Genomic DNA, 27,369 nt, shown 5'->3' on the forward strand with positions numbered 1-27,369 from the left:
TGTGTTCTCTGATAGAGGTATTAAGGATTTCTGCTGAGTGCCCAGGTCATTTGAGGAAAAATACGTTTATTTCTCTATACATCCATGAAATACAAGATTACTTATATGAAATAGCATCCTGAGCACAATGATGAAGTGAGCCGATTTCCATTAGATTTCAGAAAACATATCATAGGGTTGTGTGAGCAATTTATGTCTTCAATAATAGAAAGAAACTGTGAAGTAAAGTTCCATTAATCTTCAAGTAGAAGATCTTTATGTTCATGCAATTCCATGCAAATAAAACCAACCCTTCATTAATTTAATGGATATTGTCTGCCATATTTACAGTAGCTAAACTTTACAAGGTTGTTCTTACTAATTTCTCAATATATTGCTGGGTAAATAAGGTGTAGGTAACCAATAAATCCAGAGAAGTTAGGGAAAGCAATGCTGCAATTCTTTCTAACATTCAAAAGTAATTAATGTATATATCACATTATGAAAGAAGAAACATTCTTCCTAAATAACACAAATTTACTTTAATGCATTACCAAAAATCACATTTTTACAATAATTCTAATTTCAAAAAACTTCTTGCACACACATAGATTCCTTCTTTGATGCCAGTGTATAAAGTGACATTTGTCTTTTGCCACAGTTGGAAACAGTAGCTCTCTAATACTTAAAATTTCACAGTTGTGCCAAGAGCAATTAGGACTCTACCCACAGAGAAAGCAAAAGAAATATTTTGAGAGAGACAATACAGACCATAACACATAAAGCACTGCAATGGACAAGAAATATCTATTGTCTGCTCTGTAAAAATATGAGTGGTCCTTTGCTAGTTAGTTCAGCAATAACTGAATGTGTGAGAATGCAGGAGTGCCCAGCATCTGGGATAAATTAAAAGCCAGAATTCTGTGTGAGAAATTTATTTTTCAGCTGCTATAGAAAAAAACGTCCTTAGCAAACTCCAGCAGCCTACTCAGGGGACAAGAGGATCTGAGATAGGCACAAAACTCATCTATCAGAAAACACTGAGAGGAACTGAGACTTTTAATAATAAAAGAAATTACCTACACAACTGTAATATGGCCTAATCACAAATAGTCTTCAAGAATAACCTATTCTAGCTTCAGAGGCAGACAGTGACAGTAGTACATGGTGCAAGCTTGTCTAGCTATGAAAGTCTAGCACTACTTGTAATAAAAGTAATAATAATAGCAACAGGAAGAACAAGAAGTGATTAGATTGGAAGGAGAAATGTGTTTTATTTTCTTTTCTTGTTGGGAATTATACTCCCTGTCATCTTAAAAAATAATTTGGACTCAATCTAATTTTTTAATTGATATTTCTGAATTGCATAGTTTTCAGAAACCCGAAATAAATAAATACATAAATAAATACATAAATAAACAAACTTTTCTCTGTATTTGTAAATCTATTTAAAAACTAGCTTAACTGTTGGATTGCCCAAACAGGCTCTGAGAATGTTTATTCAATTCTTTCCTCTGCTTGAGAGACTGAACATAAACCTTGAAGGAAGCTGTTCTGACCCTTAGACAGTGTTGTTGATGTTGTAGTAATTTGAATGTCAAATATCTTGGGGAGAATGTCAATTTTTTTGGTGAAAGATTAATTTGAATGTTTATAATATTTAGATTAACATAAAAGATCAAGTCATTATTCAGCTAGAAAAGAAAACCTCACACTGTACGACTTTTTTAAAAATAGCATATTTGATTTAAACTCCACTTCCTATGAGCTGTCCCATGTATTAGGCCATAAAGTTTGACTTTTTTCTGTTTTCTGGCTCAGTGAATGCTTTCACAGGTCACAGCAATTGAAAGAGGATGACAGAGGAGCCTGATGGGGACCTTCCCTCTATCCTCTGCTCACCTCATTATCTCCAGCCCCTGACATGCTTGTACATGCTTGTGAGGAAATGGTGAATATTAGTGCTCTTTTTCATTACCATTATGTAGTCTCTGTGTGTTTATAATTCATCACTTGCTAAAGGGTAAAATAATAATTGTTTGTAAGCATGACAAGGTAGGAAAAGCAAAATGATGACCGAGAAAGAGCATGTCAAATACTCAGGCATAACAAGGGCACTGGCTGCAGGGAGACTGCTGCTCTATTGCTCATTTCCTCTTAGGTTTCAAAAATGTTATTTTTTTATATCACTCTGAATGTTTTCTGTCACAGATAACAAGTAAGGCCTTACACCTGGACCTGTCATGTGAGCACTCATTATTTCTGCTAGGGGTTTTGTTTCTCAGAATACTTTTTAAAATTTAATTGGCTATTAATTGACAAAATTCCATACATACACATTTGAGGTCTGCCAGACATGACAGAATGATGTGTTCCTCAGTAATACAGTTCACAGCCTATGCAGACTTTCAAAACAAGCATAATGCACATAACAGACATTTAAATTGGGTAATAAAGTTTAATCTCTTTATATGCAAATGCAATCATACATGCTACAATATCCAAAAATATACAGATGTACAGGTTCACAACAGGAGTGACTAATTTGTGGTTAGTGCAGATGCAACATTACCTGCCTTCTCAGCACAACAATATTACAACACCTGCTCCAGGAAGGGTGATGCAACCTGAAGTTCATCAGCAGCCTTACTTTGTGAGCAATTACTGATTGCTCTTGTTATTAATTTTAAATGGGCTACCATGCATTGTTTGCACAGATTTTTAATTGCACACAGTACCATGCCCCACAAAGTTCCATGTGGGCCATAGGTCCTTTAAGCATTGCTAAATCTGAATAGTTTCAAAACAACATGTTAGTATACTGGGAGAATCAAGCTGTTCTGAGTCTCAAAAGGGCACAGGAAAATTCATTACTTCCAGCAGACTGCAGTACTGCAGAAGGGCACCTACTGAGAAAGCTAGCAGTAATTGAACTATCTTTTTGACAAAGGAAAAAAGCATAAAACAGTCTAATACTTAATGCTCTACATATGCTATACCATTCCCCAAAGTTTGTAACCACTGGCACAAGTATAGCTGCAAATGCAAAAATGCTTAAAAAAAAATCACTGAAAAACAAACAAACAAACAAACAAAAACAAAAACCAACAAAAAACCCACAAATAAACCAAGCAGTGGTTGGTATTTTAAATTTCTAAGTGTGTATGCAATTTACATGGAGATTATTTTCTCTGTGTAGGTCTTTATTTCTTCCCTGAAGAGGAAGACTTAAACTAATCTGAAACTGGAACACACCATGCATGAACATACAGAATGTAGATTGGACTGAAAAACAGCTTAACTACCCAATCAACTCAAATTGAGTTTAAATAAAAGTCCTCTTAAAAAGACATTAATTACAGAAATAAATATGCACGTAAAGTGTATAAATTATATTTTTATATATTAAAGGTATGTGAAACATATTACTTCATTAATACTGAATAAATCCTACCATTTACCATTGCATACTCAGTTCTTATGATCTTTCTAAAAATTATAATGAACAAATTCGAAAGTTTTAATATTTTTGCCATCCTGAGTACTGTTTACCTTTTAATCACTTTGACAGTTGCTAGAACAAAGACATTATTTTACTGTTTTCCTTATATGAATACAGATGTTCAGCCCTCAGGGATTGATTTCAAGCCTGGAAGTCCAGGAGAACCACATGTGCAAGTACCATTACCTTCCAAGCATCAGTTGCTCGAAGAATCACTTGGAAGCAGTTTTTAAACTCAACATGAAAGACACTCAGAGACATCTTATAAGAACTACAATGACAACTTAGGCCAGAAAACACTGCCTGTCATTGAAAGCCTGATTGAAGCATATATTAGCTTCAAAAAGACAATTAAACCAGGCTTTGCCAAAATGAATGTCTGGCTTGGCCCCTCTGACTGTGCTTTTTCATCATGGCCTATTTACAAGTAGTGTATCTTTCTAATGTTTAGCCTTTCAAGTACAAGGAAATAAAAAAACTTGGCAATGACATAAAAATCTAAATGCATTCCATAAGAAAAACAAAATGGGAAATACAAGCTTCGGATAAAGGCAATGCTTAGTGCAGCCACCATAAGATAAGAGCCCATGCAAAATTCCCCATCTTGTACAAACAAACACTGTGAGACATCACTGCCAGCAGGAGCATTAAGAGCTGTTGCCCAAGCCAGGTCTGTGCTGAGTCTTGTGCTGGAGAGAGTGTGAGGGATGCTGGAAGAGGACAGGGGGATTTGCAGTTTTAGTGCAGGCTTTAGCCATTGCAGCACCCACAGCAACACTCTGGGCTCCAGTTTCCAGGGATCATTCAGTCCTGAGGAACAGAGGGGGTCTGGCAGAAGCTGAGTCAAGCACCCTCCCTGTGGCCCAAAGGCTGCACAGCAAAGAGCACAACACAGGGGGTTTGGCCAATTCAGTTCAAGAACTTACTATGAACTCCAGAGTAGAAAAATTTCCTCTACTTTGAGAGTTTAGGAGGTTTCACTCCTATAGGAGGAGTGTAGCATTTATTGAGATTGTGAAACAAATACTTATTGATGCTAATATTTATTTCTGATTTTAGCACTTCATAATACAGGAATGTCTAAAGATAAATCTTACATGAAACACAAGCTGCATCCTACTTTCAGTCTTAGCAATCACTTAGCCTTGTTTTACTTTTGGCTCCCATGAGAAAAGAAACCCTAGGACATCCTCTCTTCAAAATATGTTTTGGAAAGAACTAAAACCCCACATCAGTTTAGAAAGAGGCAAGCTCTTGTCACTACACTGCTCTGCAGACATTTTTCTCTTTGGGTTTTGGTTTGTTTTCTCTTTTTCCCTCGTGTACGAGGCAACATAAAAAGGATTTGTCATGAGGAATCACTGTATTTTTTCTGCAAGAACTAAATGTGCTTTTTTGTAAATACATCTGAAGAAGAAAAACAAAATACAAACAAATTTCAGAATCCTCTACGTTTTTGGAAGAGCATAATGAGTGATTTTGATGGAAGTTATAAAAGGAATGTATGAAAGCTCGTCTAGAAATCATCTTCTGCTGCAGTCCTACCTACAGTGTAATTTGAAGAAGAAATAAAAAAAGGAAAAAGGTACATAGTAACATCTACATCTCCATAATGCTTATATGTGTGTACTTGCAGATGATTTTGAATGTTGAGGTGTGCGCAAGACAGTAGTTTCTAGTAGGTTTAAAAGGAGTAATTTTCTCTGACTAACAACAAAACACAAAAGTTTGATGTACGTGTTTACTTCTAATCTTATTCAGCTATGGAAAACCTCATACTTGTTTTGAGCTATACTGATTCCAGTCTGTATATACATTTTTCTCTACATCAGAAGTACAGTATTTTCTCTTACAGTGCTCTGGGGAGTCTCACTTCCAAGATTCACTTCTTCATTTTGTGATACCTCTAGTCAAATGCAAGGGGTTTACATTCTACTACTGGTATGCACTTTGCAATTCACAAGTCCTAAAACTTGGAAACATCCATCCTTCATTCTACTATGAAAAGTCATAAAATAATTAATTTTCATGTAAAACTACTGTAAAAAATATTGGTGTAAAAGAAAATATGCAGGATAAAGTTAAGACTTTGTTGGTTCCTCTTTGAAGTAAGTTCAGAAGAGGACTATCAGGTATTTTAAGACCAGATCTTATTGCATTCCATCTCTATTAGCTATTTTCCACAGGTACTTCCACAGCTGCAAAAGTTATAGATGTCGAGTACAAGGGAACAGTTGTGATGACAGATAATGTTTTGTGAAATGAATAAATGCACTTGGTGTGTTTAAAGGTTGAGATTGAAGCTTGGGATATGAGCATTGTAAGGGTCAATCCTCTGCACTGAAGGAAAAAAATCTTTTATTAAGTGACACACTGCTAGGGAAGGGTCATGTCATGTCCTACTTTAAGTCCACTTAGGAAAGCAATCCTAATGATGCCCTAAACATTTCAGCAGTCCTGCAGCTTGAGTCAGTATAGTTTACTAGAAATATGTAGGTCACAATAAGACAAATATATAGCACTATGGTTGCACAAAAATAGCAAAAAATGGCAAGTGAAAGAGAAGATGAAATAACTTGAGGCAGCCATATAGGAATAAGGTATGCAGACTCACCCAATTACCAATGGGTTTTTCTGTGTGGGAGTGATTACTTCCCTGTAAATCAGTGTGCAGAAAAAGAGGGAGCTGATTTGGGGCTGATAACCTGGCTCCTCTCAGCAAGTTATTAGACTGATATTTTGTTGTATTATTTATTGTCTTTTAATGTGTTAAACATGTTTTAAAAACATTTAAAATACATAAATAGACCAATCAATATCAGATTGTCATTGGGGAATCAAATGGAGCAAAAGTATTATCAGTAATGATAATAGCATACCATGAAGTCACATTGGATTTTCTACTTAAGAACAACATCCTCATATCAGTGACAGGGACAGTGACAGGACACTCCCCTAAACTATTTTCTTGCTTAACCATCTGTGTTCACTTACTTTCAGTTACAGCCTTTACTAGTTTTGGATTGATGATTCCTAAATTTGCAAATATCTCATTAAAAAATGTTCCATTTGGGCAATTGAAGCTTAACTAAATTCATTAATATTCTCCAGGCTTTCAGTAGAGATTTGAAGATTATCTCTCGTTTACTTGGCATTATTAATTCCACTTAATAGCTGGAAATTTAGAATTCTTATCTCTACTATAATATCTGCATGTATCACCTTAATTTAATCTTTGTTAAAATCTTTCTTCTGTAAAGTTTCAATGAGATGCTCAGTTTTCATGTCAACCAACTTCTATGTTGCTGTACAGATATTAATGACTATAAAAGAACAGACTTTCTGATATTCATTTTGACTCAAATTATTTCTAATTTATTGATAAAATTAGCTTCTAATTCTTTTTAGAGCTTGATAAATTCTAGTTTTAATTTATCTAGAAAATACAGTTATAAAGATAGAAATCTCCAATTTGCAAGCCCTTCTTAAGTTCCTAAAAACTCAACATTGACTAAACCAACATTTTTAGCTTAAAACTTTCCTTGATAGCTCTCCTTGCAAAAACATATTTTGTCAATTAAAAAAAAAGTTTGATAATTTAAGTATATATCAAATTAGATATTAAAAGCATAAAAAACATGGTTCTGTAGGCAAAGTCATACTTGCAAATACAAATAAGAAAGTGAAGAAAGTGGAGAAATTAATCCAAAAACAAATAAAAACCCTGGCTTTGTCTATTTGGTGTAACAACAAAAGTATTCCTCTGGAACACTTGAAATCTCAGAAGTAATGCAGATACTGCTATAAATAAAACAGGTAATGATAATATGAAAGTAAGTAGGTATTCTGGAATTTTCTCTTTTTGATTTTATTGTACCAAAGGACTATGTCTGACTGTTAAAAGAAAGTTTTTTCCACAGTGGAAAGAAGTAGAGGAATATGAATTTCAGGAAAGGCCTGCTTTGACATCAGTACTATCAGTATTACTGAAGAGTTATAAAGAAAGCATTAAAAATATTCTGCCCCTCTTCAACAACAAGCAACAGTCAGTGACATTGCAAAATGAGAGAAAAAAATAAAAAGAAAACCTCAGCTTAACATTTCACAAAAATGTTTCAAAAAACCATAAAGGATGATTTCATATACTGTTTGCAGGCTGTGCATACTAAATATTCATTTAACTTTAAACCACATTATGATGTAATTTTATGAAAATTGACAACAAATGCATCCATAATAACAAACATACCAGTGTTAGCTGCATCAAGAGCTTGTGGAGTCCCTGCTGGCAATTTCTGAAGGGCCTGTTTGCCATCTGTCTTCTGTGGTGAGCTGCTGCCTTGGGGCTGCTGTTGGTCTTCATCTTGAGCAACAAACAAAATTACACCTAAAACAAACAGATACCAGGTGTTGTATTACCCAGGCATTAGCTTCACAAGAACAGACTGCCAGACATGTACAAGTATCTCCTCACTTCAAAACGAATACAAAATGAAGTAAAACTTCCAATCAGGGTGTCAGCCATCCAATTATAATTTATGATATTAAAAAATATCTCCTGAGTGAGTGCAAGGAAATTAACCATTTTTTGTCCCCAGAGAGCTCTTCTACTTGCCTGAAGAGATCCATAATGAGCACCTGAAAAAGATCAGTAATAGGAAACACAATACAAACAAGGACCTCATAAAAGTTCCAAAATCTGATGGTCACTAACTGCATTTTATTCCCGGCCCAATTTTCTCTGTATAATCTTGATTGTTTCTGTTATTTCTTTTTAAATCAGAGTGTCTCATTCTAGTGCTATAAGAGAATAGCTGTAATAGTTAAAATATTCCTGTGATACCTTTTTGTATTGTACGCAAAATTGTAATCAAATATGTGTAGCAGATAAAATACAGAGAGACTATAAACCCCAAATTTTTAAATTGCCAGATCTCTATTTAATAACACAAAATCTAGTATGTACAGGATGCCTTTAAATAATATTAATGCTGTTTTGGAAGATTTGATATACTGGATTTAAATTAGCAAGTTTCATTTCTTCCATTTTTTGCCTCTGTTTAAGAATTTTAAATCTATACAAACTTTTGGAAATACCACACAACATTCTACTTGCATCTAAATTACTGCCCTTCAGTGCTCAAATACATTCTGGAGAGTTTCTATGCCAAAATAAATACATTTTTCAGGTCTAATTCTTGCTTCATATAAAATCTGAGGAGGTGCCTTATTTTATGCCATTATATTGTAAGAAATGTTCTGATTTGCGATTATTAGAATTTATGTGAAACATCTCAGAAAAGGGACTTTGTTCATTTTGTCTTACTAAGGACTTAGGAAAACTATTATTAATGGAACTTTTAAAATTTGAAATTAGGAATTCTTATGAGAGTCACAGAAAAATTTGATTTGAAAATATCTACATCTAATGTTATCAACTGACAAACTATTCCTACTAAGGATTACATACAATGATTATAAAGAAAAATCTATTTTTCTTTGAGAGATAGCAACCGAGAAGCACAGGTATAAAATACTGAAGTTAAAAACAAAATTTAAAAAAAATGGAAATAGGATTAAATCCAGAGGAACAATATAACGTCAAACTTTAAAAAAAATAGAATCCCAAAATTTTTTTCATTAAGAAAACTCTACTTAAATACAAATAAAATAAACAAAACTAATTGAAACTAACCAAAAGAATTTCAAATGAAAAAGTTTTAAAAACTACTAAAATTACTCCCAGTAAATAAGTCAGAACTTGGGTCCAAATAGGCAGAGAAGTAACTGCAATTTCCAGAAATGAATATTGAACTTTTTTTCTCATCTTAAAGATAAGGTAGATGTGCAAGAAGGATACAAAAATAAAACCATTATGGAAAGGATAATGGAGACTGAAGAAAATGCTCAAGGTATATAAATCTTGATGTAAGAGTACATATGGAATGACACTACTAGGTAATGAATCATAGGATAAATAACTAATTAATGATTAATAACCATAGGATACTGAACAATTAATGTGTTTTTATGTGAATATATAATCCTAGTATTATTTTGGTCTATTGAATCACAATATTAGAGAGAATCAAAGTGTAAGAGAGAATTTATTAACTTTAAATAGCAATATTGCCATCAATATGCTTGAAAGACGTCAACACTTAGAAGACAATGAGTAGAAAAATGCAAAACTATAGCTTTGAAGTTGATCAAAAAGTCTTGGCTAAATGCTGAAAATCAGTATGTTCATAAATTTGATCAACAGTAAAGAATATTTTGTTACACTTTATTTTTAAATTTTAGTGATTTTTCCTTATAGTTCTTCCATTCCAGTGACCATGGAGGATTTTCGTTACCAATTTTCTGTATTTCAGAATCATGAATTATCCATATGTGAGTGTGGGAGAAAGAGGGACAGAACAGGAGCTATCGTAGTTTTAAGTAATGAGAACGGTAAAACAAAGAGTGACTGTTGTTCTCTGCACAAAACATGGCCTCAAAAGCATCTAAATAATTTGCTGAAGCACTTAATAATTAATTTTTATTTGCAGCAAATATTGGAATGCTTGAAAAGTTCTGAAAGAATAAATTACTAATGCTCAAGAATAGTTCAAGAGCTATGAGAGGAACTATGGTAACTAAAAACTACTTGAATTGCTAAACCACTGTGCTGATAATCCACCAGCTGTATGATCAAAAATCAGTGAAGAATTGCAGTATAATTGCTGGCACTCCATTTTCCTCCTTTATGAAAACCAGATCTCAAACAAACAGAACTAATAACAATGAGGTTATAATCTTGATCAATAAAGGTGAATTGATCTGGTGAATACAGATCTCTGCAAGGCTCTCAATTAAATCTGTGGAAGTATTTCTAGAAAAAGTAATGAGTTTTACTACAGATGGCATACATTTTATAACTCAGTTTATCTGCTTAATCTTAAAATATTCATAAATCGTCTTTCATAATTTTCATGGGCATCAAAGTATCTACTACTGGCTCAAAGCTATTTGAATTTTTTATTAGAGGAAAATAAAAGAAAATCACTGCTGGCAAGAACTGCAAATAACAAAAGAAAAAAGTGTATTAATTTCATGTCAAATATGAAATGCAGAATCCTTATCTGTGAGGACAGTACATAGTATGATCTGCATGACTTGAGTCTATAAATTAAGGCAGAACATTTTCATAAGAAGTATTCCTAATTAGAATACTCTCCTGGTTTTGGAGTAAATGGTGCAACCCACTGACCTCTATTGGATCCTAAGATAGCAGATGATACATAAATATATTAATTTATTCAAATTATGGGCTACAAAAATATTCCTGTCAAGAGATGTTTTGCAGAATGGGAGAAGATTTTTATACAATGAAGAGAAATAAAAAGTACTTTGTGCTCGATGAAGTCATAAATAATACATTGGAAATATGCAGAAACACTGCATCAAAAATGACAGATTTCAAATAACAAATACAAAAAGCAATTTTACATTTTCATGGAGTTCTGCTGAGCTTGGCTCCTATGCTTTTAAAGAGCTTTGACACAGAAAGTTCAGGTCTTCTGGCTGTGAATGCACAGTCATCTTACAGAACGTCTACTTAGCAATGCATCTCACTTTTCATTATTGATGCTACAAAAAAAACTGATAAATTATAATATTTTCATGCACAACTGTCCTCAATGTTTGGGTTTGGTTTTGGTTTTTTTGTATCCAGTTGCTCAGTTCTGATTTCTCTGTCACATATTACACAATAGTGCAACTTGCCAAAATGTCATGGCTGACAATTTTTTAAGCATACATTCAAGACAAAACCAGACTTCACCTAGACCCCAGAGATACGATTTCCACTGATTCAAGTGGCCACAGAATTATGCCATCATCATTTATTTTAGAAAACAAGACTCCTTAGCTGTTCTTTTGCATATATATAATACTAAACTTGCATATATGATCCTAAACTTGTAAAAGTCATAATACAAGTATTTCTAGAATTATACAGAAAATTAATAATTATTGATTATTAATAATAATTTATTATTGAGGAGGTTATCTCTTTGCTGATACATCATTCCTTTAAAAGCTTTTTTGTTCAAACATCATTGCATATATTCTAGCTTTACTAGCCAGTGTTGAAACATTTTATACAACTAAAGTCAACATATTAATACCAAAGCCTTCCTTTCTATTGCTTCAGAGAAGATGCATCCCTTTAAAAGGAGGCAGGCTGTTTTATTTCTCAATAAAATTGTAATTACAACTCCCCATGTTAGACTGACTCATTGGCTATATACTACACACCCCCTGTATCCATGAATACAATTAAGACAGCAAGAAAGGCTCAATACTTTCCTTTCTGAATAACTTAAATGGAATATTTGAAAGATACATAGTGTGCATGATTACTTTCTGCTGCAGAGAGATGATAAAAGTCCACAACATCCCAATATTTTTACTGGAAAAAAGAACAGAAGGCTATAAGGCCATAGAATTCATCACACAAATCTGAAAAGATATAGAAACATTTGGCTTTTGGTTTAAATATACCAACATGAACTTAATAAGGTCTTGGGAGTAGGAGGAGGATTTTTATCTTTTCCTGGTTTTTTTCTGGCCAATGAAATCTATGTATACTTGCTGCCACAGAAAAGTTCCACAGAAGAGATAAGATAAATTAACAAGATGAGTGTAATTTATGTAGCTATTTGGCCAATTTTTTTTTCTTATAGTTTTTCTATTGACAAAAAAAAAAAAAGGATATTTACTGTAGGTTAGTACAAAACTTCATAATCTCTATTTTTCCTAGGAAAAACCTCTATGAGACATGTAAATGCTAAGGACTTTCTGTAAATCCTACTACTTGTTGGTATACTAGGATTAAATTAATTGCTCCCTACAACAATGGAAAAAAAAAGAGAATAAGCTTTAAGACTCATACCAAGGAGAAATGAGCAAGTGGCAAATCCTGCTGTGAACTACCATTCATATATGTGGCTTTGTAGCATTTAATAAAGAGGTGAAATGTTTTATTTATAATTCACTGCCTCTTCTTAATGTGACAATGGAACAACAATATGGAAGGGCATGGGAGCCTGCAGCTCCAACTGCACATGGATGGATGATGGATGAATGGATGGATGGGTGGGTGGATGGATGGATGGATGGGTGGATGGATGAGGGATGGATGAGGGATGGATGGATGGATGGATGGAAGGATGGATGGATGGATGGATGGATGGATGGATGGAGGGATGGATGGATGATGGATGGATGATGGATGGATGGATGGATGGATGGATGGATGGATGGATGGATGATGGATGGATGGATGGATGGATGGATGGATGATGGATGGAGGATGGATGGATGGATGGATGGATGGATGGATGGATGGATGGATGATGGATGGATGGATGGATGGATGGATGGATGGATGGATGGATGGATGGATGGATGATGGATGGATGGATGGATAGTCTTGTGCCAGGGATCATCTTGCTGGGCCTTGCCAGCAGCTCCTCAAGTGCACTCTGGTGATCCAGCAGAGCCATTCACAGTAATCAAGCAACCAGAAGAGCCTTTGAGCTTTGTCTTTGCTACCAATGAATTCAACTCAATTTGTTCAGGGTGATGTGGGGGAAGAGGAAATGCTCAAAGCAAACAGGCAGGTGCTGGAAATACAGCATAGGCTACAAGAAACTACAAAGATAACTTTTACCCTCATGGGTGTTTATGATTTCATTGAAATTGTAATGATCAGTAGATCAATTTGCAGAATTATAGCAAAGAAATGCTTTTTTTTTTTTTTTACACCTATGTCAAATTGATAATTATGAAAAACAAGTTCAATCAATTCATTTACAGGCCAGAATGTATTGGCATGATCTTCAACACCTCACAACTGTCCTACAGCTGTATCTGACAAGCCTGGAGCATGCTGCCTTTTTTCCTTAATTTGAGCTTCTAAGCAGCATGGAAAAGCACTGCCTACTAAATATAGATTAAGTTATAAAATTAATGAAAGGTGAGACATAAAGTTAGAAAGTTCTTTTCCAAATGCTAGGGGGTTCTATGAATAAAAGGGCACTGATGATGAAAGGTGTGTGGGTTTTTTGCACAAAACATATTCAAGTATTATGAGATTTGCTGTATTCTGGTCTATTCTGTGGAAAGCAGAAATAAAAATTTGATAAAATATAAAGCAATCTGTAGAAGATGCTTTATCAAACCTAAAGAAAATTGCTCTATTACTCAGAAAACAGACTGCTGAAGAATTTTATGTAGTGACAGAATCTTGTTTGACGTGTTTATTTGCTATTATTTCTGTGTTAAAGCTGTCATGCACCTACAAACTAGCTGAAGCATGCAATATTAGCCCTCTACTGGAATGCTTCCAAATGGGCTTTAGAAAATAACTGGGCCCATTTTTAGCTTAGCAACCATAAAACAGCAAGACAGAAAGCAAAAGCAGCTATATAATTTAGGAAATAAAAGGACTTTGAAAGAAAATGAAAAATGCAAACCATTTGCTCAGTACAACTTATGCAGTAAAAGTTCTTTTATCAGAATTTATTTTAATATGACAAAAACAGTATTAGAACACCACGGCTTCAATGTTTTACACTTACAAGTTAGGAAGTTCTAGACTTGAAATTATTCATCAGCACTATGACAGTCTTCATCTAGGTATCAAAATAGTTGGGGTTTTTTCCTTGCAGGATAAGATTTACTCCCTCTGCAGATAGCTTTGGAGCATTGCTTTTTATTTTCAGTCATTCAAGTAGTTCACCTCAATGGATTATTTTCTTCCTTCTAAACAAATTCACCAGACTGAATAAAGAATACTTTTTAATTTTTCTTGGGGTTTTTTTTGTTTGTTTTTTGGTTTGCTTTTTTTTGTTTGTTTTTTGTTGTTTTTTTTGTGGGGGAAAGTGTTTAAATTATATTTTTCTTGTAGCATCTTGAACCTAGAAAGGATTAAGAGTCCTGAGTATTGCCTAATTCCCACTTGAATCACCTACTTCTTATCTCTGATCCTCAAGATTCGGGCTGGCTGTTAAAATATCCCAAAAACCAAAAATGCATACATATTCATATACATATACATATACATATACATAGACATAGACATAGACATAGACATAGACATAGACATAGACATTAGACATATATGCATATGTATAGGATATCTATTATACATATACATATATATATATATATATATGTGTGTATGAATGCATTTCTGGTTTTCAGGATATCTTGACACTGAAGTTTCTCCAGACCTGGAAATTCTGTTCTGGAGAGCATAAATGACTTCCCAGCCTTGCACAGTCTGAAGCAGACAGACTTCTATTCTCCTTGAAGCCATAAAGAAAGCACTTCCTAACAGGTTACCTTAGGTAGGACACTTGGTAGTTAGGTTTACATCAAACCCAACATCAGACAGCAAAATCAGCTGCTGCTTTTCACACCTGTGATGTGGCCTCTCTTCTCTCCACCCCTCCCCCTGCTACAGCAGCTGAATGATTAGAGAATGTGCACAGATTTCTGTGAGAGAGCCAAACCTGTCTCTGTTCCAGGCGAAGGATGAACATGATTTCCTGAGGTAGTGATTAAAGCAAGCCCTGAGCCAGGGGGTGGATTGTAGACAACTGGGCCCTGTCTTTTTCAAAGGATAACTTTACCCTTCCATCAGGTTATTTTAAAGTGTAAAATAAATGAAGTTTTCTGAGAAAAAGGGCAGATGTGGCTTCCCAGCATTTGAACCAGTAACTTTTTGTTGCGTTAGAGAAACTGACTGTTCTCTCTTTTTTCACTCAGTGAACATATAATACTTCAAAACATAATGGAAACCATTGTGATAGAAGTCAAAGGAAGGAGAGAACATTGGAGATGTAGATCTGAACATGCCATCTATGTCCCTTTGAAGGCATGGCTTTTATCACCTGGTATTAATTTGCTGTATGATAGATACCTTGGAGCCTCTTCTACTGAAACTTTCATTATATATAAAAAGAACTGGGGATTTTCTGAGGCAGAAGAAGAGACTATTCGTAAATCTTTAATGCTTTAAAAAAGGGCATGTTAAAATACAGTACATCTTCAATTTTTCTTGGTGCACATTTTTGATGTTTACAATTTCATTGAAAGCTGATTCCTATTCACATAGCATGTTTTTTTTTTCCAGGGTTACAGATCAGGGCACTGAAGTCTTCCTATGGCACTAGGCCAAGCCTTGTTACAAGTATTAATTTCTTTGCACAAATCACTTGTGAATTGAGATGGCATTATTAGTTACGTTTTACATATCAGGTACTAAAAACAAAATGGCCAAAGGAGCAAGGTAGTTTGACATCCTCAGGGACATAACTTAATTGCTTTTTAATGCTGAGAAAACAGCTGTCATTAATCTCACTTGTGCAAGAATGTAGCAGAATCAAATACTTGGAGTTAGGAACCCACAAACTCAAAACTACACACACTAAGCATTTTATATTGAGAGATTTACCCATTATCAGGAAACGTATTGTTTAAGGAGTTCAAATCTTTCCTAAGTGTTATTCAGTTCCTTTAGGATGGTCTTTTCTATTTCCATAATTCCCTCCCAAACAGCTTTGTACTTTGCTGAGAGTTACTACAATTGTTACCCTCCAGGGAAGACAAAGTCTGATTGTACAGTTTCATTCTCGCAAGCATGCTTTTCACATTATGAGGTAAATAATAGACCACGGAATTTTAGAACCATTATCAAAATTAAAAATTAGGAAATCTGAATTGTTATTAAAAAAGAAAATCAGGATAAAACATTAATTATGGGATGCTGACATAGGTTAAAACAACCAAGAGTTTTTCTATTGTATCATAAGAATACCATTATAAATATGGATGGATATACAATTAATTTTAGATCTCCCTAGCCTCCACATATGTCAAAGAAAGAACCGAGTTCGCTGCATTCCATTTATGTACTCTTGCCTTGTGGTCAACAGATTGAACATTAATTAAGGGAAAAAATCAAATTCTGGTCTCTGCTTTTACATCTTTGGTTCTAGTAGTGCTAACATAACTAAAGGGATTCAACAGGTTTTGGAAAATTAAATTTAGATACACAAATTTGGTGATAATTCAAAAATCATTAGTTCCTATTTAGTCAATTTTCATGAGACTAATTAAATGCATAAAGTTGCTCATGTGCCAGCATTCTTGAAGAACCTGACCGCACATGTAGCAGTAAAATTTTACAAATATAAATATGAGCCAGCTTGAAAACCTGAATCACCAGTAATGATAACCTTACTTCCAGAAAAAAAAGGCTATGCAGAACAAATGCAAGCATTAGGTGTAAACAGATTTAACCTGCTAATTTATAGGGATAATTTATAACTTTGAATTCTAAATGGTACCTTGAAAGACTCCTCGTCTGCAGGGAGATATACTCAAAGTGTAAGCAGCAGTGTCCTCTGGGTTGACAGCCAGATCAGGGGCACCACTCAGCATTGAGAGATTGGAATACACCTGGGGAAGACAAATCGCAAAGAGGAAAACTCATCAAAAGCAAGTAACTGTTGCAAGAACATCATCAAGACAGTGTCCATTCTACCTGCTTTGAAGAGTAGAATAGAAAATATGGTATCAGTAAGTCCTAAATTTTATGCAAATGAAAGAATACACACCATAAGAGAAATGCTGGTATAATACAGATCATATCAAGGACAAATTTTTAAGTCATTGCTGAACATGATCAAAACTTCTGATCAGACCCTTGAACTGCTTACATATTGCATAGATTTGCACAGTTAGGCCCTTAATATTTTACATACATTTTCATTAGAAATTTAACAAAGAGGTTCAGCAGTACTGATCCATTTAAATAGAGCAAAGCAAAATCTGAAGTGTCATTATAACATCATTTGCTACACCTCAAGTGATATTAAACTGTGCTTTTGATATGTCATATTCTGTAAATGACACATATACACGGCATGCACGGTAACTATCAGGGCAATGGAGAGACCAGTACAATTTTCACATGTGGAACTTTTAGATTTTTTTTTTTCCACATGTGGAATTTTAGATTTTCTCATTGGGAGAATATAGGGCGAGTATTTTTTAATTGTATCTCATTTCTTTCTCTCTTTTACAGGGTTGCTGCAGAGGGGTTCTCCAAGCAGCTGCTCATGGTGATGCCTTAGGATTTTAGCTTTTTATATTTTTCAAATCCTGCACTAGTACATGACTCTAAAGTCCATATAGAGAGTTAGTTAACTGTCTTCACATCTTAGTCAGACAAAATAACCCATCTAGGACTCAAATTCAAGGACACTCTAATGACTCAGGCCCTGAAAAGTGAATTGGGGGGCAGCAAACCGGGGGTACATGACTTCATTACCTGAAGGTGTAATAGGAGAATTATGTATGGAGAATTATGCATAACAGATGTGTAAATAGACCAAACTTATATCTGTCTGAAAAACTCGTGACCACCATCCATTTTGAGGAGGTTTCATCTGTCCTTAATGTACTTGAAGGCCCTTCATTAAATATATTTACTTTTATTCTCTTAATTCTGTCTGGCCTCTGTTTTTAGGTGAGCCAAGAAAAGGCATCAGTGGGAGTCCATGACTGAGGCATCCCTGGGCAGAACTGGCCTGCCAAGAATTCAAGTGCATGCTTGCATTCTACAAAGATTCCTTTTGCAACACTAACAACAGTAGATGAACATTCATTTTTAAAATAAACATATTTTCTTATTATTTTTCTGTAAAAAAGAAGCCAATTCTTAAGTCATCTTATCCTCTGATACAGACAATCATTGTTTACAATGCATTGCCTCTCTGTGTTATGTTAATATAATTTTTTTTCATGTGTTTGTTCTTCTAAATCTAAAATTTCTATTCCAAGTAACAGAGGAAAAAAGCCCATAAAGCAGTAGTCTTCCTGTTCCCCCATAAATCTGCATTTCAAACTGGATATTAAAAGTCCAGCAACCAGCAAGAACAGGAAGAGACTATTTGGCAAGAGGAAAAAAAGGTCTAAAAAACAGACAGATGAAAAGACTTGTTGAATTGGCACTTAGAGAAAAAAAAATTGAAAAAAAAATCTTCAAGTTGTCAACAAAGAGCAAAGCATAGGAAAGGTGGGGCTGTTACACATTGAAGATGGGGAATATTAATTTATTAAAATATAAACAATAAATTGCACTCCTACATTTATGGACTATTCCATTTCAGTTCATACAACAAATGTACACAAAAGTAAAGGATAAGTACCTAAAAATACAGCTAGGCAAATAGAAATGACAGTAAATTACTAGGGATAGAAATAAGATTAGTTAAAATGAGATTTCTATTTAAGGAAAAAGTAACATGAAGACAGAAGTAGAAGTAGGATAAATGTGATTAATTTAAATCAGATAAAAAGCAGAGGGGTTGGGTAATACAATTTCTGTCAAAGACTGGACATATGAGACAAGTTTCTACCAAAAGATGTCAGAGTATAAGGAACACTACTGGCATGGTTAACAATAAACATAAAATGCCTGTGGATTTTTGATGAGTAAATATGGACTGGAAGTTTGATTTTCAGTCATTCATGAGAAATTTTGGACTCTTTTGCAGAGTAGTGAACTAGCTGAAGTTAAACTATTTTAAAATGAAGTTTTAATCTTAAGGAAGTGACTGTATAACCAAATAGGAAAAGGTTGAATATAAGCAATGAAAGCAATGAAATTATGTCAGTACACACATGGACATTGTTTCAGTTTTTGAATCCAGATCCTGTATCAAGAGACATGAATAAACGTCCCTTTCCTGTCCTCCATCAGATTAAACCTTTTTGGGATCAGATGCTCACTAAAACTTGTACATAACTGATGCTGACCTCAGTCTGCTGTCACCTTCCCAACTGCAGTCATTAAACTCATATTCCTCATGCTGTTTGCTATTCCAGAGTTATAACACAAATACTCACTATAAGGAATCACCCCCATTCATTTACCAACCCTATTTGTCTCTGTTATTTCAGTTATTCACACCTTAGCCAATCTCCAAGCAGTGGTCTCAACAATACAGTCTCCTATTCCAACCTCCTGAGAAGGTTTATGGTTGTGACAGACATCACTCACCAGGTACCTCTCACATGTTCCTAAAATAGAATTTTGTCTTGCTCCAATGGCCACGTGATTTATCAGCTCTGTTCCTAAGACTAATTAAATGATCTACCTCAGATGAAAAATGGATATTAAAAGTGCATGCCCACACTGGCCCATGCACACAGGCAATTTATCCTAATATTAGAATTCATACCAAAAATCATTCTCATTTGTTCACAGACATTTGGGATTCTAATATGGCATAATGTTGCATAACATGTCTCTGCTTAACTGCAAGTCTATTACAAAATAACAATACATCCAGAAATACTCAGAAAGTTAAAAAGATGGAGAATTTAAAAGTACACATAGGGGAAAGTCCAGAAATTGTAGATTTTTATTACAATAAGTAGTTGCAAAGATTTTGTGAGTTTAGAGGAAAGCTTTGAGTGAAGCAACAAAAGAATTTATACACAGTAACCTCGAAGTTAACTTTCTTCTGAATATCAGAGAAAGAGCTATTTCTTATTAGAGGATTATATGTAAGAACAGGACACAATTTTAGTCACAGATGTAGCATTGAATAACCTTATATCCTATAATAATCTACAACAATGTATTCCCAAATAAAATCTAACGAAATCTTACATGGATATCTATTGTTAGGCAAATACATTTTGAAGGAAGAAAATAGGGCATAAATTTTGGTGCTTTTTTCAACAACAACAAATTGATTTACAAGCTATTCAAATTAGTCAAGATATGGAATTACTTCTTCCAGTTAGTGGGAGAGGCAGTTTGTCAGCTTCTGTCCTGATGTGCAATGAGAGAACAATGAACAATTACAGGCAGATTAACCAGATCCCACACCAAGGGTGGGGTTGCAGAGATATGAACTTACACACAGTATTTATACTGAGAGAAACAGGCAGATCTGCAGACACACTCTGAGGAACACACAAAATTTATCAGGCATAAAGAATTGCAGTTTCTTAAAATATGTTACATCACTTCACTATTACTCAGGAAACTAGGATTGCAAAATAATGCAATGGAGCCAAAATGTAAGTTATTATTAAAGTTATCATTGTGGCCCTGTACAACATTTGCTCAAATCAATCCATACCAAGGATTTGTTTTTTAAATTACAGTATTCTCCATTTTCTTATATATCAAGTAATTATTTATGCACAGCCAGAAAGTATAAGTGGAGTATATGTATAAAATGCTGCAATTTAAAACTAATTTATCAGTCACTGGTTTGAAAACTCATTCTGCAGAACTGTAATGTGGTTATTTTACATGAACAGAAATGGAAAACCAAACTTCAAAATTACAGTAACTTTTTACAGAGTTGAATAACCAAATAAGCATAACTCCAAAAATTGCAAGGCAAAGTAGTGAATGGATGTAAGAATATAATCAAATAAACTCCACTGTCTCTTAGTATAACAAAGTTAGACAGTAATATATTCAAGGTTTCCATTTGAAAATTGTTTCTCAGGTCTATTTAACAATATTGAAAGGCTCTACCTAGCAAAAAGTTAATGCTCTTTGACCTTAGGCCAGAACCAGATCTATGGGAGTCACTGATCAATCTGACAACCAGACTTTTAAAAAACTTTCAAGAATGGCAGTTTTTCCGAAAAAGCCCCTATTACTTTCTCTCATCCACCTTTCAGTTCAAACTTTCCAAATTCCTGAGTCACTAGGAAATAATTTAATTCTTTCAACCACTCTTTATTTTGCCACCAGCAAGTTACCACAACGAAGTAAAATATCTTTGCACTGCACTGAGGATATTCCTCAAATAATTTCTGCCTATTCAGCAGCAATCTGGAGTTCTACATAATGAAGAATGCTACATAATCCAGATTTGTTCCTAAATCAGGCCACCTGTCAAGACCACTAACACATTTCAAGAAACAAATTCGACCTAAGATCTTACTATGCCCTTAATTGATTTAAAAATTCCACAACTAGTCATCAAATAACACCTGGCAACAACTACAGTTATTCTCAGATTCTGTAGGACTTTGAACTATTCATTATTGCTATGAACACTGCTTTATCTTTAGTCGAAAGAACTCCTATTACAGAAGTTCTGGTAGATACAGTGGAAGCCAAAGGAAACCAATTGGAAGGACAGATAAAAATTGAAGGATTATGGAATACACAGATCCACTTGTTAAAGAATATAAACTTGACCTTGAGCAATCAGGTTACTGTACTTGCACAGAATTTATTCTCAGAAAATCTCAGATATATTAACAAACAAGGGTTAGGCTGAACATGGGAGCCCCTCATTAAAGGTTTATGAAACATAATTTTATTACTTTGAGGCATTTGTTACAAATACCCAACCTTCATGACATTGTCTTGGTGACATTGTAAAAACTCAAAATGGATATATAGATAATAGAGGTAAACACACTGAAAAGCAGGGGATTTCATATTTTTTCATTATGTATTTATTCTACAACTTTATAAAATACTATGCATTTGTATAACCTAATGCCTGAAAGGTAATTTAACTGGGTCTTGAGATTCCTCTGGAGAGTTTTCTTTAATGACATCAATTTTGAACAGCAATGAGAAGAACAGTTGCACAGTTTTATATCTTTATTGCAAAATCATGCCTTGAAAGAATTAGGCAACTTTATAGCTAAAGTTTCTATCAAAGGTATCATTATAAGGAGCCATCAACACATAAGACAATTATTTATATCCAGTAGACAAAGATTTATATAAATAAACTAGTAAATTGCATTAAAAGTTTTGTCATGAGACTGAGAGATTAGATTTTCATAGAAATGCTTTACACTTCATTCTCTTGTAGGAGGAGTGGAATGCAATTTTACAGACACTAAAATCCATTTATACTGCAGTCACCTTCTATTAATTCATCATCAGAGAAGGACATGCTCTCTGGCTGATGTTATATATGCACACATTCTTTATGAAATCTGTTGTGATTGTTTTTTTCATATCCAGGAGTAAGTCAATCACAAGGAAGACTGTTGTAAGATCCCCCAGAATCAACTGCAAAGAGCACAGTGGCAGCAGTTCCCTAAGGTTTACACATCAATCAGTAGAAAAGAATTCATAAAACCATTCACATTTTTCAAGGGAATTTATGGAAATTGTCTTTTTAATCACGGAAGGCTTTGTGAGCACTGAAGGGGTTTTGCTTAGAAGTTTTAAAGTTCGACTGATGGAGTCATGCACATGACCTCCACTGAACTGCAAAGGCCCTTCTTCCCTCTCCAGCTCTAGATCCACAAACGATTGCACAGACAATCAAACCACATCTACAAAAATTATTGCTGCCTCAGACATAAACCCTCTGTATATGATTGAAAAGGGAAAAAAAAAATATTCAGCTGGAAGAGGGCTTTCTTCACGCAGTAAAGGCAAGGATTATTTCTCTCTTCCTCCTTCCAGACTTAAATTTCATTTTAAATAGTCACTTTTGCAGTAGTACCTTCATTTTGGCTTAGGCTATTAGAAAAATACAGCAAATATGAGAAACAGAGTAGCATATATACAACGTAATTTTATTTTTTAATGAAATGAGGTTTTTTGTTAAGTTTATAGTTTAATATATTCAGTTATTAAAATGGAATAGTGAAGCCAAATTTACACCTCCAAGGCAAAATTATCCAAGTATTAGTTCAGCTAAATTACCTATTGCTAAGTATTCATTGTGCAGTAAATTGTTTGTGGACGTGCCTGTAAATTATTATGTTTGTCAGCTACTGGAACATCTCATACCATTCTTGATATAGGTTGAGCTTTATTACTTCAGCAAATGAAATTCTTGTGGGTTTTTTTTTTTAATATCATGTGTGTCCCAGTTAATCTACAAGAAATTACTTCATATGCTGGATATACTCCAACAATGCAGAGTGTATGAGGCACATCAACCAACCAATTCAATAATGAAGATACTCATTAGCCAACAAAATTACAAAAGATCCCATCAAAAACACATCCAAAACTATTACTTTTTAGATTATCTTTGCTCTTTCTGCCAAGACTGACAACATTTCCTCTACTTAATCACCAACTTAGCTACAGCACAATACAGAAAATTGTCAGAGATGCTGGATTAAACAGGAGGAGGAGTTATTGGGCTGCCAGCAACTGCCCCCAAAGGAAACACCAACAAAGAAAAAACCAATGCTCTGCTTCACCACAGACTACCCAGATATTACAGCAATCAGGCAGCATGGAAAGAACAACAGCAACAAAATTAGAATAATTTCTTTTTCCTGTTGCCCTTCGTGCTATATACAACTGAGCAAATAAAGTTTATTTGACATTTCCAACAAGGCTGTGGGTCACAATTCTTAGAGGAGGTTTTCTGCATTCCCCCAATAACTACAGATACCTGTGATCATGTTCTGGATTTAGTGATTAAATCCTAATTTACAGGCAGACCGTTTTGGAAATAAAAGCAAGCAAATGATCTTTGCTCGCTCCAATAGCACAAGACACTACATGACATCTGCTGGAGAGTGCTGGAAGTGATTAATATTGTTTGTTTTGTGGAGGGGACAGCTTCCAGACTCCAGCAGGCTTTATAACCACTTGCCTTTTCCAGCAATTCCAGCCCACCTTGCTCCAACAACTGTTCTGCAACTGCTTCTGGGTAAGAACCTCACACAGAGAAAATGCATTATTCACACTGATTAATTTATTATAGGCATACATGCATGAAATAGCTGACCTTACTATTTCTCTCACAAAGGTCCCAGAGCAAAAAGAGCACACACAGTTGGACTGTCAAGCAATATTTCACAGAGATGGAAAAAGCACAAACCCCCCCCACATCACAAAACCAACCAAAACCAGATTGCAGGGCCGAGAGAACATCCTCAAGGAGGTCAAAGTTCAGTCAGACAGAGCTCACCCTGGAATAGTTACACTGTCATAAATTAATTTAATGCAATATTTCTGAAAAATACATACAATTAATAATTTTAATGTATTCATTTTGAAGTTTTTTATTTCTGTACCTTTCACTTACATTGGCACCAAAAGAAATGAGTTCACACAAAATAGGAAAGCAGAAAAAATAGTTCTGTTGACAAAAACATTCACTTCTTCCAGAGATAAAAGTACAAACATATTAGAAATGCAAATGCATTCACATCTAAAAAACTAAGACTGTTGAAAATAAAAATGTCAAAGCTGGTGATGCCCAAAAAATTCATTTCTTACTTTGCTTTGAGTGATGATAATGAGTCAAAAAATAGGAATATGAACCGGACCTTTCTGTGATACACGAAGTCTACTAAATGTAGATTGACCTGTAAAAGTGGAAACCTGGAAAAATGGGGACTAGCAAGAAGACATCCAAGGAAGGATTTTCACATTGGCATGAATTATCATTAATAAATAGAACACTGCTGCTGGTATGTACATGATCTCTCTTTATATGATATGGTCAAATCATTCATTACCATTCAAATAAAGCAGCATTTGGACCTATAGGCACCAACAAAACATAATCACTCAGTTTGCAAGTCCACACTAGTCAGCTAGTCAGATTTCATCTTCTAGCATGTGCATTGTCCCATTTTCAACCCTTCCACAAAAGAAAAACTAAATATATATATATTTATATATGCTGACAATTTTTAGCTGGCACTCCCCTGCATTGCTTCAATAGATGGAGCCATCCTGGCAAACACTGTATGGCCATAATATCTGGATGCTATCTACTCTACATTTAAAAGCCATGATAGATCCATAAATATGGATTTTCTTGAGCAAAGTCAAAGATGTTCCTGCTCAGGAACTTCTCTGCAGCTGAGAAGAAAAGCAGAATTTTATCTTTGTTGCCCTTATGTACCTTCTGCCTCTGCTGGCATAGGACATAGGAACCAATACACAGGTACAGAAGGTGAGGAATGCTACAGAAATTGTTTTATCACTTTCAAATTAAACATACAGACAACATAAATAGTAGAGAAATTATGCTATTTCAGCACTACAACAGTGATTTTAAATAGGAAAATGTGTGCAAACACAGTTATAAAATATAGTTCATAGAATATATGAAAAATGATGATTATATTTTAATAGTAAAAATATTTTCTTGAGCAAGGAAATCTACAAAATTATTTCTTAAGAATTTTTATTAACCTCCTCAGTGACCCATTGCCTTTCAACAACTCCTGTGATTACCTCTGATTTTTCTCTTCCATCAGCAAACACACAAAGTATTCCCAACTTCCTCCAATATTGCTGAAACAACATCTGGGCAATAGACAGTAACTGGGTTACTATAAATTTCATGAGAAATTCATGTATAATGAGCTCATGCTGCAATCCTTCCCTTAGTCGAATAATATTTTTTGTCCTTTTCATGTAATATTCAATATTTTATGAAGATTTTAGGAACCCAGTAATTCTCAGGCCCCTTCTCTGATTTCAAAACTGATGGAGCTGGCCACAGGTTTCAAATCATTGCAGAAGGAAAGATTAGCAAATGAACAGAGAACAAAAGTGTTGTACCCTCAGAAACCAGACTAAACCACAAAGAAATCTTTTTTCCCATTAAGCATACAGTAAAATCATACATTATCTCACAGATTTCCTGACTATAAACATATCCATATACTATGAACTGTAGAAAATTTTCTCATGGATACATGAATTTTATTAGTGTATCTGCAATTACAGTAATTGTCCCTACTGTAATACATAATGTATCAGTCCTTGGACAGAAAAATATTTGTCACAATATTGGAAAAAAATTACCTTGTATTTTATCATCTTCTTGGTATAATTGTGCACCCATAAGATTTTATGAGAGACCTTTCCCACTTCACACTCTATGAAAATGCAATCCTGAGGCAAAGGCTTCTTCCCTATTCCCTTAAGACTAAAGATGTTATGAGTTCCAGCTGTAACATTTCTCAGAATAAGCCTTCCCTATGACAAAGAAAGGAGAAAAAAAAAAAAAAAGAAGTTTAATTACTGTTCAAGTCCCCTTTAGCTGCCAAAGCAACTCTTTTAGTTCATAATCTCAAATCTAGGTGACTCAGAGTGCTTACAAGAAACAGCTCCTATTGACTTTCCTAGTTCTTAAATAAACCCATTGCTAAACAGAGTAGTAAACCAGAGACACAAAATCTTTTATTTTAAATTTTTCTAAACTGGGAAATTTAACATTATAAACTTTTCATATTTCTAGATTTTCTACTTCTTGGCTTCTTGAAAAACAAACATCTTCAAGAACATATGATCTCATGCCTCCTTGTCTCTCCTATAATATTTAACTTTGCTCATTGAGTGTTTCCACCCGTCCTTCCATGAGCACAGTGTTGATCCTGGAGAGAGGGAGACTAAAGGGAAGTGCATTGCCCTCTGCAAATACCTGAAGGGAGGTTGTAGTGAGGTGAGGATGGGTCTCTTCTCTACATCTCAAGTGAAAGACCTAAAGGAAATGTCCTTAAGTTGTGCCAGAGGAGGTTCAGATTAGACATCAGAAAGAGGTTTTGACTGGAAGAGTGTTTAGGCATTGGAATAAGTTCCCAAAAAAAGTGGTGGAGTCACCATCTCAAGAGGCATCTGGATGTTGTGCTTGGGACATGGTTTAGGGGTAGCTATGGTGGTGCTGGGTTGACAGATGGACCAGATAATCTTGGAGGTCTCTTCCGATCTGGAGGATTTTGTGATTCAGCTGAAATGTTCTCCATAATCATTTTCATCAAAGAATTTGGGGCTTTTGGCTTTTAATAATTTTATAATATTGGATGCCTAAACTGCATTATATTTGGTTCGT

The 27,369-nt window shown here is 34.5% G+C and overlaps 1 protein-coding gene across 1 annotated transcript in view; it reads right to left on the reverse strand.

The window, feature by feature from the left end:
- CFAP47 (cilia and flagella associated protein 47) overlaps nt 1–27,369 on the reverse strand; it is a gene marked incomplete at its 5' end in the record, with an annotated part of 257,080 nt that overhangs the window by 112,915 nt on the left and 116,796 nt on the right. Inside the window, 3 exons of the mRNA XM_088159355.1 lie at nt 7,731–7,868; nt 16,885–16,996; nt 26,343–26,516. Of these exons, the coding sequence (XP_088015481.1) occupies nt 7,731–7,868; nt 16,885–16,996; nt 26,343–26,516 (424 nt within the window). The remainder of the gene's footprint in view (nt 1–7,730; nt 7,869–16,884; nt 16,997–26,342; nt 26,517–27,369) is intronic.

This window comes from Sturnus vulgaris, chromosome 2 (genome assembly GCF_052056855.1).
Source record: "Sturnus vulgaris isolate bStuVul1 chromosome 2, bStuVul1.hap1, whole genome shotgun sequence".
NCBI classification, from domain to species: domain Eukaryota; kingdom Metazoa; phylum Chordata; class Aves; order Passeriformes; family Sturnidae; genus Sturnus; species Sturnus vulgaris.